The sequence below is a fragment of the Nicotiana tabacum genome, chromosome 8, assembly GCF_000715075.1.
Source record: "Nicotiana tabacum cultivar K326 chromosome 8, ASM71507v2, whole genome shotgun sequence".
NCBI lineage: Eukaryota > Viridiplantae > Streptophyta > Magnoliopsida > Solanales > Solanaceae > Nicotiana > Nicotiana tabacum.
This window is the reverse complement of record NC_134087.1, coordinates 10,964,733-10,979,109: the sequence shown is the minus strand read 5'-3', so window position 1 is coordinate 10,979,109 and position 14,377 is coordinate 10,964,733. Positions and strand designations below refer to the sequence as shown.

Here is a 14,377-nt window from a genome sequence, read left to right as displayed (position 1 = left end):
GGTTCGGAATTTGGAAGAGTTTTGAGTGAAATATGACCATTTAATTTCTTAGGATTTTCTTAAAAAACTAAGTTTGACTTTAGTCAATAGTTTGAGCAAATGGACCCGGATTTGTGATTTCACGGTCCCGGAGGGTCCGTGGGAAATATGGGACCTGGGCGTATGCCCGGAATCGAATTCCGAGATCCCTAGCCCGAGTAATGAATTTTTATTAAAAATTGTTAATCTGAAGTTTTAAGGATTTAAAGAAACTAATTAATAATTGATTTCACGGGTATCGGGCTCGTATATTGGTTTCGAAGCCCGGTACAAGTCCGATATATCAAGACTTGCCCGTAAAATTTAGTGTCAATCTGAGTAGTTTAAGGGGGTTTTGGCCCGTTAGAGGAAAATTAAGAACTTGAAGTTCATAAGTTTGATTCAATTGGTTTTAGGGGTGATTCTTAGATTTAACGTTGTTTCGGGCGTTCCGAAGATTCGATTAGGTCCGTTTCGTGATTTCAGACTTGTCGGTATATTCGGGCGGGGCTCGGGAGCCCCGAGCGTCAATCAGACGAGGCTCGAGTGAAGTTGAAATTTTTGAGAAGTGCTGAAGCTGCTGCTTTTGTCATAACCGCACCTGCGGTTGGTGGGACCGCATGTGCGAGACCGCAGATGTGGTCCATCTATCGCAGATGCAGCCCAGGGAAGGCCAGGCCAAACCGCAGAAGCAGTCTCAGCCCTTTTATCCCCTTTCGTAGATGCGGTCCTTTCTCGCAGATGCGGTCCCCTGACCGCAGATGTGGAAATCGCTGAAGCAGTGAGCTTCATTTAATGCGGGTTCTAAGTCAATTTTTACCACTTTTCACTCTTCCATTGGCGAATTTGGGAGCTTTTGAGAGAAGACTTCCACTTAGCATCTTGAGGTAAGTTTATCCCACCTATTCTTAGTTTAATACTTGTGTATTAGGTAGATTAAACATAAGAATTTGGGCAAAATCGAGGGGTTAGAGCAAAACCTAGGGTTTTAATAAAAGTCAGATTTAACCACGAAATTTGTTATGGAATGAATTAGAAATCATATATTTTTGATCCTTAGGTTATAGAGAACAATTTCCTTCAAAAAATTTCGGAATCCAGGCACGTGGGCCCGAGGTTGGATTTTAGGAAACTTGTGTTAAATAATGGGAAATTGCTTAAATAGCTAGAATTCGATCTAGTGAGTCTATATTGACTAGTTCCTACCTCATTTAACTAGTTTGGGATCGTTCGGCTCCGAATTGAGGGCTTGGACTCGTTCTTGGGATTGGAAGTGCAATTTGGAGTGAGGTGAGTCTCCTTTCTAACCTTGTAAGAGGGAATTGTCCCCATAGATGCAATAATTGAGTAATTTGTTGCAAAATGCGGGGGCTACGTACGCACTAGGTGACAAGAGTCGGTGCGTAGCTACTATTATGTTAATTGTCCGGGTAGTCTAGGACTCGTATCTTGTTATATTTGTGAACGTCTCTATATTTTCTTGCTAATGTGACCACTTAGGGCATGCTAGAGACTTGGAAAGGAATATAAGCAAATGTATACACTTGTTGGACACTTATATGAATTTACTTGGAATTGAATGCGCATTCATGTATTTTCTTGATATTAATTGATATTTGTGGATCAGACCGATCGCCTCGGTAGAAATAGATGCATCTATGGTTCGCGTCATTCGACCCTCTGGCAGTGCACAATTTATTTTCTGTTGGATCGGGCCGTCAACTTCGGCATAGTGTGCGCATGATATCTATATGAAATCCTATCCATGACCTGACCGGCTAAATATTTGAAATGTAAATGGCTAATTGTAAAATTGTCAAGAACATGACATATTACCTCTTGCTACAAACTGTTGATTATTTGTGACTTCCGTGCTTAGTGTAACACTTCATTGTATTATTTGACCTTAGTGAGTATCAAGTCGACCTCTCGTCTCTACTTCTTCGAGATTAGACGGGATACTTACGAGGTACATATTGTGTATGTACTCATACTACACTTCTGTACTTAATTGTACAGGATCTGAGGCAGGTATATCTGGCTATCAGACTGGTGCGCGCCCCTGATTCATAGACCGAGACTTCCACGGTGAGCTGCTCCCTTCCTGTGCCGTTCAGCAGCTTGATGGGGTCTTTCTTTACTTTTGCTGTCTATTCTATCCCGGACAGTAGGATAGTATTATTCTTTTGTACATTCTACTAGTTGCCCACTACTTGTGACACCAGGTCTTTACTTTAGTAGACAGTTCTTTTGGGTTGTATAATTATTATTCCATATTGCTTATCATCACCTGTTTTAGTTGCAAATTAAGAAGTATTGTAACCGATTCGGGTAAGTAAAATAAGAATTTACTAATATTTCTGCGTTGGCTTGTCTGAGAATGGTGTTGGGCGCCATCACGACCCTTGGTGGATTTTGGGTCGTGACACCAGATGCTAATCTCCACTTCATCCATCCTACCCCAATACGGTGTGTGGCATCATCGTCGATCTCCCTCCCCCTAGATAACCGACCCAAAGTACTTGAAGCTGCCTCTACTAGGGATGACCTATGATTCAAGCCTCACATCCACGCCGACTTCCCCTGGCTCAGCACTGAACTTACATCTCCGGCTGAAGCATGTGATGAATAGCTAGGCTACGTTGGACATTTTTCCTCTATATTTTTTTTTTCAATTGTTCTCTCTTTAAAAAAAAATGTAGAAGAACTTCGAAGAGGTGGGTTTTTAAAAAACAAAATGATACTCAATTGATTGTTGATAAATCAACGGATGAAAATACATTTCTTCATTTTACATTTTGCAAAATGTATCCCACAAAAGAAAAAGTACTAAAAATTATGACCAACCGAGAAGTGCAACAACAATATACTCAATATAATTTTACGAGTGAGGTCTGAAAATTTTAGCAAATGTATTTGCCGGGAGTTGAACCCAAGTCTATTACTTGCAAGGCAATTATCCTAACCGTTGGACTACAAACACTATTGTTGACCTACCGATAAGTAAAAGATGGAAATAAAGGTATACGATTAGGTAATTTCGGGTGAAATTCAAAAATTGACATATTTACAAGTGGTGATTGAAAAATAACCATAGTTTCAAAAGTAGTTGAAATTTAGTCACTTTGCATGTAAAAATAAATCTGAACGAAAATATTATTTAAAATCTGAAAAATATTCCACCATAATATACTGGAGTTCGACTTTTTTACATGTGAACTTCCAGCATAATATACTGGAGTCAGCATAATATGTTGGAAGTTTATACATATGTGCTCCAATCTCCAATATATTATGCTTGTGTGCTGGAGTTCCAACATAATTATACTGGAAGTTCATACATAGGTGCACCGGCCTCCAGTATATTATGCTGGAACTTTCGTATTTGCAGCAAAATAGTGGCTATTTTTTAATGACTTTGCAAACGCCGTCTATTTTTCAATTAGTAGTTCGAAAACTAGCTAGCTCTTGCTATTTTCACAGTAATTTCTCAAACTTGTTTAAACTTTGGTGACAAATTACTTGATACTTATACTATCATATAAAATAATTGAGATACACAAAACGTAATTTCAATATCATCATTGTTTAAGAAAAGGAAAAATATCTTTTATATCATATGGTATAAAGAAATATAAGGACACTACGGTGGTTATCTGTCACAATTGAAATTGTAATTATAGTGTCATAATTTCAATTCTAGACTATCAAATTGACATTCTCAGATTTACTGTTAATTATGTGAAAAGGAAAAAGAAAACCAGTAGAAAATGAATCCATACTAAACAAATAAATACAAATCTGTGACAGTTAGAAGTAAGAAATATTCTTCAGCCACAAATAAATAAAGGAGTAAGAAATAAAATTTTGTCCATTAAGAACAGAATTTATTTTCTTTTTCTACAAATAAATTTCGTAAATTACAGTTTCTGTACTCTCCTAGGGCTGAGAAGAAATACTTACACTCTCATTTGCTGTCTAGTCTCAGCTAAGGTCAGGTGACTTTTGCATCTTTCTCGGTCGGTGATTTTCCGGTGTCCCACGTGGCGGTGGAGCTATAACGGCAGTTCCAACCGAAACCCTAACTAAACTCATCTCGGGCCGAACCTTGGACCGATTTAGGCCCGCCAATTTCAAATGACGGCCCGGTTAATTGAATGATCACCGCTCTTCCTCGGTTGCCATCGATCTACAGTTGAAGGTTCACTCTTTCTACTTTCCTTTTATCCGATGATAATATATTTTCAATTTTAATTCAAATGTTTTCCGTAGTAAATAGTTTTGGGTATTAAAGTAGCTGACATGCAGTAATTGTACAGGTATAGGACATGGTATGAGAATAGTGTTTTATTGACATATTGGAATATTAAATGTTGACAACAATTTCTGAGGTTTGGTTGAAACTAGTAAAGATTGTTGCTTATTAGAGACTGGGCTAGTCTAATAGGCTGAAGCAAAATGATACATTGATATTTTAGTGCTGATGCTGAATGTAGATTTAACTGTCTTTTTTGAAATCATTGGATGATGTGTATACAGTTAGTGTTTAGGTCCAGTAGGCAACTTCAGCCATTGAAGCTTCACGTAAGTTGTGCCTGGTTTAATGGACCAACTTATCTGAATTCCTACATGGTCCAACAGACCTGGTTAAAGTTAATGAGGGGCTTATAGAGCATAATGGCTGGGAATGGAGGTTTCTTCTGTTTTTTGTTTGGTTTTTCCGATTTTTTCTTCTTGGAGCTCATTAATTTTTTTCATTTTTTCCAGCATCTAAAAGTCTTCATTGATGGCTGATCTCAAAGAACGACTGCTTCCACCAAAACCTGCATCAGCAGCAAATCTTAGAGAAGTAGCTTTTAGGCCCCCTGCCTCTGGTCGTCAACCTTTTCAAGGTATAGATGTCTTGGGCCTTAAGAAGCGAGGCCAAGGACTTCGATCATGGATTCGGGTTGATACATCTGGCAACTCCCAGGTCATTGAGGTTGACAAGTTCACTATGATGCGTCGTTGTGACCTTCCAGCTCGTGATCTACGTTTATTAGATCCATTGTTTGTTTATCCATCAACAATCCTTGGCAGGGAGAAGGCAATTGTTGTAAATCTTGAGCAGATTCGATGCATCATTACAGCTGATGAGGTTCTCCTATTAAATTCTCTTGACAGCTATGTCCTGCAGTATGTGGTGGAGTTGCAGCGGCGATTGCAAGCTGCAGGAGCTGGTGATGTTTGGCAGCCAGAAGGTGACTTGAGCAGAAGAAGAGGAAGCAGGAATCTTGAGAATATGTTTGGTACTCCATCGCCAGATTATTTGCCCTTTGAGTTCCGTGCTCTTGAAGTTGCGCTGGAGGCAGCTTGTACTTTTCTTGATTCTCAGGTATGTAGCAGAAAACACCATCTTTGCAGACTTTGTTTTCATCTACATATAGTATGAGTATATGGTACAAGTTTTGCAATAAAAATCTAGTGAGAACTTATGTCTGAGTAGCCTCAAGTAAATAGACGAGGTGAAATAAAATGGAACACTAGTAGGCGAGAGATAGTCTGGTGAATTAACATGTTACATGTTTGAAAAGATGGTGGGCGATCTTGAAGCTTGTCTATTGAATATGGTCCACTTTTTGTTGTTTCGTATAAGATAGCAGCACTGGATACTAACATCCCTTGCTAAGAGACCAAAGTTATGTCAGTTAACATAAAATAGGATGGTAGGAATAATTTGGTAAAGAGTGATATTGACAGCTCAGGATCCAGTCAAAGATGGATTGCCTTTACTGGCAAGCTGTGTACTTAGTTATCCAGAACATTTAAAAAATATACTATCCTTATAGGAAAGCAGCATCATAAACTTCTGTCTTTCATGCTATTGATGTCTCTTTTTTGCAGCTTTTTATCTTGATTTGCAACTTGTGTTAGTTCTGTTAAGAAACTCTTTTGTGGTTTGAGTTTTTCCAATATTTTCCCTTGATTATCAAGTGGCACTACAATTTCAGAAAGCCATTTATTTAGTGAAATTTAGCAGAAAGCTTCACAGGAAAAATGGACCAAAACATTGTCTTTCTAAAGAAGGATGGTGAGAACAATTCTCAATTATGGCTCATTAATTTTGTTGCGGAAGCCAAATGTATAGAGTGTGAATAAGTCACAACTACTATACCAAAAATTATGACAGCCACCAAATAATAAATAAGACAATAAAGCAACAATAAAGGGAACACCAGAATTTACGAGGTTCGGCTAATTTTGCCTACTCCTCGGAGACAACCAAATATTTTATTCCACTCCAAAAATACAAGTGAAATAATACTAAAGAGAGAAGATACAAATGCCTTAAACAGATGAGAAGGCAAATGAGAGGTGTGTTTAAATCCTAAACATTAAGCCTTCTTTTATAGGGGGAATATCCCCCCAAAATTCAAGAGCCCACCGATGTGGGACAAATTTGCCAAACTTCAACAAATCTCCACCTTGGCAAAATTCCACATCTTCAATTTTCTCTCAATAACAAATTTTGATTGTGTCTTCATCTTTAATCTTCAGTTTTCAACAATGTTGATCAAATCCAAACAATGTTGAAACTTGACCGCAGTCACCACCTTTGTCAGCATATCAGCAGGATTCTCTGTAGTATGAATTTTCTTCACCGTGACTCCACCTTCTTCTATGATTTCTCGTACGAAATGATACCGAACATCAATGTGCTTCGTCCTTGCATGATACACTTGGTTCTTCGCTAATTGAATAGCACTTTGACTATCACAAAAAATTGTGATACCTTTTTGTTCAACACCAAGCTCCTTTAGCAATCCTTCAAGCCAAATTGCCTCTTTCACAGCCTCTGTAATAGCCATGTACTCTGCCTCTGTTGTAGACAAAGCCACTGTTGACTGCAAAGTAGACTTCCAACTAACTGGTGCCTTTGCAAAAGTAAACACATAACCAGTAGTTGATCTTCGTTTGTCCAGATCACCCGCAAAATCTGAGTCACAATATCCAACGACAGACTGATTGTCTTCCTGCTCAAAAACTAACCCGACATCTACAGTATTATGAATATACCGTAGAATCCACTTCACAGCTTGCCAATGCTCCTTCCCTGGATTGTGCATATATCTGCTAATAACTCCAACAGCTTGTGAAATGTCAGGCCTTGTGCAAACCATTGCATACATCAAGCTACCAACAGCATTTGCGTATGGTACCTTTGACATATACTTTCGTTCAGCTTCATCCATTGGCGACATAGTAGTACTTAGCTTAAAATGGGAAGCAAGTGGAGTACTAACTGGCTTAGTCTTGTCATCTATGCCAAAACGTTGAAGTACTCTCTTCAAATATTCCTTTTGAGATAAACAGAGTTTCTTTGAACGTCTATCTCTAATTATCTCCATGCCAAGAATTTTCTTTGCCTCACCCAAATCCTTTATCTCGAACTCCTTCTTCAGTTGAATTTTCAACTTATCAATTTCTTCCAAATTCTTGGAAGCTATCAACATATCATCAACATATAGGAGAAGATATACAAAGGAACCATCTTTAAGCTTGTGCAAATACACACAATGATCGTATTTGCTTCTCTTGTACCCTTGCCGCAACATAAACTCGTCAAATCGCTTGTACCATTGTCTAGAAGATTGTTTCAATCTGTACAACGATTTTTCAAGTTTGCACACCATATTTTCTTTTCCAGCAACTTTGAATCCTTCTGGCTGAGTCATGTAGATTTCCTCCTCCAAGTTTCCATGTAAAAACGCAGTTTTTACATCCATCTGAACTAGTTCCAAATCCAATTGTGCTACCAAAGCCAACATAATTCTAATGGAGGAATGTTTTACAACTGGAGAAAACACTTCATTGTAATCAATTCCCTCCTTTTGAGCATATCCTTTGGCCACCAATCTTGCTTTGTAGCGAACATCTACTTGGTTAGGAAACCCTTCTTTCTTTGCAAATACCCATTTGCACCCAATTGCTTTCTTTCCCTTCGGGAGATTGGCCAATCTCCATGTATGATTCTGATGAAGGGACTGTATTTCATCATTCATGGCAATCCTCCACTTATCTTCTTCTGAACTTTGGACAACATCTTTATAAGTGGTAGGAACATCATCAGCTACAATTGAGGTTGCACAAGCAACCGTCTCTATGAGACGAACAGGTTTCGTTATTGTTCTTTTTGGCCTGCTGGTTGCTATTGATTCAAGTTGTTGAGGTTCCTGAGTTGGAATCTCCTCTACTGGCTCTCCTTCCAGAGGGTAATCTTCATTTGTTTCCTCCTCTGCTTCTTGTGTAGGAAAAATAAATTTTCCCTCAAGCTCCACCTGCTTAGAAGCACCTTCATTTTGTTTGGTATCTTCTGTTACCTTATTTACCATAGCAGATTCATCAAAGGTAACATCCCTGCTGAATATTACTTTCTTTGTCATAGGACACCATAAACGATATCCTTTGACTCCAGAAGTAATTCCCATAAAAATAGCCTTCTTTGCCCTTGGATCCAATTTTGACTCCGTCACATGATAATATGCAGTTGAGCCAAACACGTGCAAAGAGTTATAATCTATGGCAGGTTTTCCATACCATTTTTCAAATGGTGTCTTGCCATCAATAGCAGCAGATGGTAAGCGATTAATGAGGTGGCATGCATATGTAACTGCCTCAGCCCAAAATTCTTTGCCCAAGCCAGCATTGGACAACATACACTGTACCTTCTCCAGCAAGGTCCGGTTCATACGTTCTGCCACTCCATTTTGTTGTGGTGTATGTCTAACAGTGAAGTGTCGGACGATGCCATCATTTTCACAGACCTTATTGAAATGATCACTTTTGTATTCACCTCCATTGTCTGTGCGAATACACTTGATCCTCTTGCCTGTTTGATTCTCCACCATCGTCTTCCATTTGAGAAAAATTCCCAACACTTCATCTTTGCTCTTCATTGTATACACCCATACTCTTCGGGAAAAATCATCAACAAAGGTTACAAAATAGTGCTTCCCACCCAATGAAGGTGTTTTGGAAGGACCCCAAACATCAGAGTGTACATAATCCAAAATGCCTTTAGTATTATGGATCGCTGTACCAAATTTAACCCTTGTCTGTTTCCCTTTGATACAATGCTCACAAAACTCCAAGTTGCAAGCCTTTACTCCTTTTAACAATCCTTGATCTGATAGAGTTTTCAAGGATTTTCCTCCAGCATGTCCCAAGCGCATGTGCCATAGCTTGGTTGCTTCTGCTTCTTTGTCATCACTGGATGTCACTGTCGCTGTCCCAATAACTGTACTGCCACGATAGCGGTACATATTATTATTCTTCCGATTAGCCTTCATTACCACTAGTGCACTGGAGCATACTCTCATCACTCCATTTTCTGCAATGATTTTGAACCCTTTTGATTCTAGGGCTCCCACAGAGATGAGATTCTTCTTCAAATCCGGTACATATCGAACATCTGTCAATGTTTTGATCATTCCATCATGGTTCCTTAATCGTATTGAACCAATGCCATATGAGGTAAGAGGGCTGTTATCCGCTGTGTGGACGACTCCATATTCTCCTTCTTGAAATTCCACGAACCAGTCCCTGTTGGGACACATATGATAGCTACAAGCCGAGTCCATCAACCATATGTCTGATGATGTTGATGACTCTGTTGTAACTAATGAGAAGTCTGAATCATCACAATCAGCTACATTTGAATCCATAATAGCCTTTCCATTGTTATGTTTGGCCTTATTCTTCAACTTCGGACAGTCTTTCTTCTAGTGCCCTTTTTCTCGACAAAAGGCACATTCATCTTTGCTGGGTCTGGATCTTGACTTGGATCTTCCCTTCTTTGTCCTCGTTTGATTTTGAGGACGACCCCTCACAAACAGTGCTTCTCCTTCTCCGTCCTTCTGTTTTTCTCGCTTTCTTTGTTCATAGCTGTACAAAGCCGAACAAACTTCTCTGAGAGAAATTTCGTCATTTCCATGGAGTAGAGTAGTTTCAAGGTGCTCGTACTCATCAGGAAGTGACGCCAACAACATTAAGGCCAAGTCACCATTATCATAAGTTGTATCCATATTTTGCAAATCTGTGACCAACTTATTGAAACTGGTGATATGTTCATTCATCGTGGTACCAGGAACATAGGTGAAGTGAAACAGTCTCTTCTTCATGTACAATTTATTTTGACTGTTTTTCTTCAAAAATTTATCATCCAGTGCTTTTTATAATTTACTTGCAGAAGTTTCCTTTGTGTATGGATATTTCTGCTCTCTAGCAAGGTAGGATCGAATAGTACCGCAAGCAACACGGTTGATAATTCTCCAATCTTCTTCTCCAATAACATCTGGTTTCTTTTCTTCAATGGCCAGATCTAGCCCTTGTTGAAAAAGGACATCTAGAACCTCGCCTTGCCACATCCCAAAATGTCCGGACCCGTCAAATATTTCGACCGCAAATTTCGCATTTGACACAATTCTTGTCATAAGCGAAGATGCCAATGATGACGTGTTGTTGACACTTGATGTAGATTCTTCTTGTTTATTGTCTCACATATTTGACACAAATATTATTTAATAGCTGACGACACAAATCAAGATTATTTCCTTTCTGATGTAGAAGATCAGACTAAGCTGCAACTACAGAGCATACTCAGACAGAACCTTGACTCAGTTACCAAGATAAATCTTTTCTGATGTGGAAGATCAGACTATGCTGCAACCACAGAGCATACTTAGACAGTACCTTGGCTCTGATACCAATTGTTGCGGAAGCCAAATGTATAGAGTGTGAATAAGTCACAACTACTATACCAAAAATTATGACAGCCACCAAATAATAAATAAGACAATAAAGCAACAATAAAGGGAACACCAGAATTTACGAGGTTCGGCTAATTTTGCCTACTCCTCGGAGACAACCAAATATTTTATTCCACTCCAAAAATACAAGTAAAATAATACTAAAGAGAGAAGATACAAATGCCTTAAACAGATGAGAAGGCAAATGAGAGGTGTGTTTAAATCCTAAACATTAGGCCTTCTTTTATAGAGGGAAAATCCCCCCAAAATTCAAGAGCCCACCGATGTGGGACAAATTTGCCAAACTTCAACAAATTTCTTTGGTCATATTCTTATGTGGAGCTTCTGTGTAGTACTGACTGGACCTACATATCCTGACTTGATAAGAGAATTTTTGTTGGTTGACGTTATCCTTGAACTACTACACCATCCATGCGATGAGATATGCATGATCCAAGTATCCTTAGTTGACAAAGTAAACTTCTCGATAGCCCATATGAAAGATCTTGCCTTTGATGGCCAAAAAACAATAGTTGACTGAGTTCCAATAAATAACAGCGGCAAGCTTTGCGGAAATTTCCTAGTTTCATGTAAATCTTGCAAGAAAGAACTTGGTCTTAGTAGCTTGAAGAGAGAAGGAACTTGCAAACAAAACGGAATTAGTGCTGCTTTCAGAATAATGTCTCAGTTTCTTGAATACTCTTAACAAAATGCAAATACAGGTACCAACTTGAGCGCCAACAGAACCACTAAAATGACAAACTGTGAACTAAGTGTGTCTTTAACGTTGAATATATATGGCCGTGATGTAGAACAAGTTAAAACAAACAATTGCTTATTATTGTCCAACAGGATATTCACAAGGTAGACACATTTAAGGCTCACTTTCAGATCCTTCTTCTTTAGGGACAAATAGTTTTCTTGGTAGTTCTGTATTATATGTAAGTGTCCACCCAGTTATTTTGATTTTGTTTTCTTTTCAATTGATCAGGCAGCAGAACTAGAGATTGAAGCATATCCATTGTTGGATGAACTTACATCTAAAATCAGTACCTTGAATTTGGAACGAGTTCGTAGACTGAAAAGCAGGCTTGTTGCTTTGACTCGTAGAGTTCAGAAGGTCTCTTAGCTATTTAACATTTTTAGTATTTGACTATTTTCAGGCACAAGTTACTGCTTATATATCATCTTAACTTCTCACCATCTATTATCTAGGTTAGAGATGAGATAGAGCAACTTATGGATGATGATGGGGACATGGCTGAGATGTATCTTACTGAGAAGAAAAGGCGGATGGAATTGTCTTGCTATGGAGATCAATCTTTGCTTGGCTACAGGTCAACAGATGGTGCGTTATCTGTGTCTGCTCCAGTTTCTCCTGTTTCTTCACCTCCGGAGAGCAGGAGGCTTGAAAAAAGCTTGAGTATAGCAAGAAGCAGGCATGAGAGCATGCGAAGTTCGGAAAGTGGCGCTGAAACTCAGAGTATAGAAGAGCTGGAGATGCTCTTGGAGGCTTACTTTGTCGTCATTGACAGCACTCTCAACAAGTTGACATCGGTATCTTACTATCTTCTAGAGTCTCATTTTTTGTCCTTGCATCTTGTATACGTTTTCTTAATCAAGCATTTGTTTTTTCTGTTGCAGTTGAAGGAGTATATTGATGATACAGAAGATTTCATTAACATTCAGCTGGTATGCATTATATATCCACGTTGGTTTTAAATGGATTTACTTCTCATTACAACAATCATGACTTGTTAAACATGAAAGTTGTAAGACTGGATTAGTTATAACACGCAGTTTGGTATAAGTTGAGTGATTGGTTTTCTGGTATCATAGGCAATTCTTGTTACAGTAACTGTGTGCATATCAGATGAACTTGATTTGAATATATTTTATTTGCAGGATAATGTCCGGAATCAGCTTATACAATTTGAGTTGCTACTTACCACTGCAACTTTTGTGGTTGCCATCTTCGGGGTTGTGGCAGGAATTTTTGGGATGAATTTTGAAATTCCAATGTTTAATCAACCGGATGCATTTAAATGGGTCCTAATAATTACAGGTGTGACTGGAGCTGTTATATTCTTTGCATTTTTATGGTTCTTCAAATATCGAAGATTGATGCCACTATAGATGCTCGAGAGCACAGGCAATTGAGACTACTACAGTGCAAGTAAAGAGGACAGCATGCTGGTAATATTGGAAGGCATTTGAGAGTGGATCCTAGTTGTGGAATAAATACAAGCGCTTCAGTAAAGGCCAGTATCTGTCGATGCTATCTGCCAGAACTGATAGATGTACTGAAAATACAAGCGCTTCAGTAAATCATGTGATTTTCTTACTACTAGCTCTTGTAGCCTAATGGTAGCTTCAAAGTTGTAGTAGTACATTACTCATTATATTGTATTTTTGGAGTTCAAAAGAATGAAGAATGGCTCATTCTTGTCAAAAATTCAAGGTCAGCACAATGGCGAGTGACTTTGATCTTGCATCTCAACTGTTTCAGTGTCTGTAAAGTGCAAGTTAAATACGAAGAGGAAATAAAAATACACAATTGAAGTAGTTGGTTTCCCAAATAAAATGAATCGTATGGATTAGCATGTTTTCCCCATTACCTTTTTCTCAGAACAAAATATACCTTTCTCGTACTAGTTCTATATTCTACTGGTAGAGCGCCATATTCAATATCAGAATTGTGTGATATTATTTCCTAATATTCTCTATAGAACACGCATCCCAAAAAGAAAAATGGAATGAAAAATAGGTGTTCACATAACAGTTTAAATGCGACAGAGCAAGGAGTCAAATGAACCCTTACTGAACACCATATCAGGCCTTCACACGTAAGTTTATTCTTTTTGCTTTTAGAATTATTGCGTCAAAACATTTCTTCAGATTTTACTATTTCAAGTTGTAAAACCGCATAAATATCACCTTGGTTCGTATATGCAGACTCGAGACTCCGTTTTACTAAATGAGAATTGCTCTCTAGTCTCTTCTATGATTTATTTTTTGGTCATCCTCCATCTAAAAGTTCTTAAATAACTTTGTATACGGTTAAAATCGGGGATAGAGTTACCCTCGATTTTCCGTCGTGGAAAGAGAGACGACGTTACTCGTTACTGGCTCAAATGAGACCGAAGGTACCCACAAATCGAAACCAGGGACAGACGAAGCCAAACCCGGAAAGAATCAAGCTCCCGAAATATTGGCTACAGATCATATTTTCGTGGGAGAAAGCGAAGACAAGATTTTTACCTTATTTAGACTTGTATTAGGGTTAAAACTACTCTACTATATAAAAGGAGGACCCCTTTACTATTTGTCAAGCATATCAAGGCAATAAATTTTACTTTGGCTCTCAACAATTGCTCTAAGTGTTCTTAAATTGTTCATTCGCTTATTCGTATCCAAGCTCTATTTTGAGGGCTCAATCGAGACCAACCGTTGGTATTTAGGCTAAACACAAGGCTTAATTAGTGCGTCACTTTGGTTTGATCGTTTCTCATTTTAACTCAACTATTTGCTGTTATTTGATCATTTGTATTAAATTAAACCACGAATACTTT

The 14,377-nt window shown here is 38.4% G+C and overlaps 1 protein-coding gene and 1 non-coding gene across 2 annotated transcripts; one reads left to right on the top strand and one right to left on the bottom strand.

Annotated features, from left to right (window-relative positions):
- Positions 1–2,929: 2,929 nt before the first annotated feature.
- On the bottom strand, positions 2,930–3,001 carry TRNAA-UGC (transfer RNA alanine (anticodon UGC)). The gene has a single exon. It is a non-coding gene; the product is annotated as a tRNA-Ala (tRNA).
- An 800-nt stretch (positions 3,002–3,801) lies between these two features.
- LOC107798620 (magnesium transporter MRS2-1) lies at positions 3,802–13,389 on the top strand. Its single transcript, XM_016621640.2, has 6 exons — positions 3,802–4,219; positions 4,786–5,392; positions 11,797–11,925; positions 12,021–12,362; positions 12,450–12,497; positions 12,711–13,389. The coding sequence occupies exons 2-6, from the start codon at positions 4,805–4,807 to the stop codon at positions 12,939–12,941; spliced, it is 1,338 nt and encodes a 445-aa protein (XP_016477126.1). The 5' UTR covers positions 3,802–4,219; positions 4,786–4,804; the 3' UTR covers positions 12,942–13,389.
- Positions 13,390–14,377: the final 988 nt, after the last annotated feature.

Coding starts and splice junctions, on each gene's coding strand:
- LOC107798620 (XM_016621640.2), top strand. CDS start 4,805: ATGGCTGATCTCAAAGAACGACTGCTTCCACCAAAACCTGCATCAGCA. Junction 11,926..12,020: donor TGACTCGTAGAGTTCAGAAG/GTCTCTTAGCTA, acceptor TCTATTATCTAG/GTTAGAGATGAGATAGAGCA. Junction 12,498..12,710: donor ATTTCATTAACATTCAGCTG/GTATGCATTATA, acceptor TTTTATTTGCAG/GATAATGTCCGGAATCAGCT.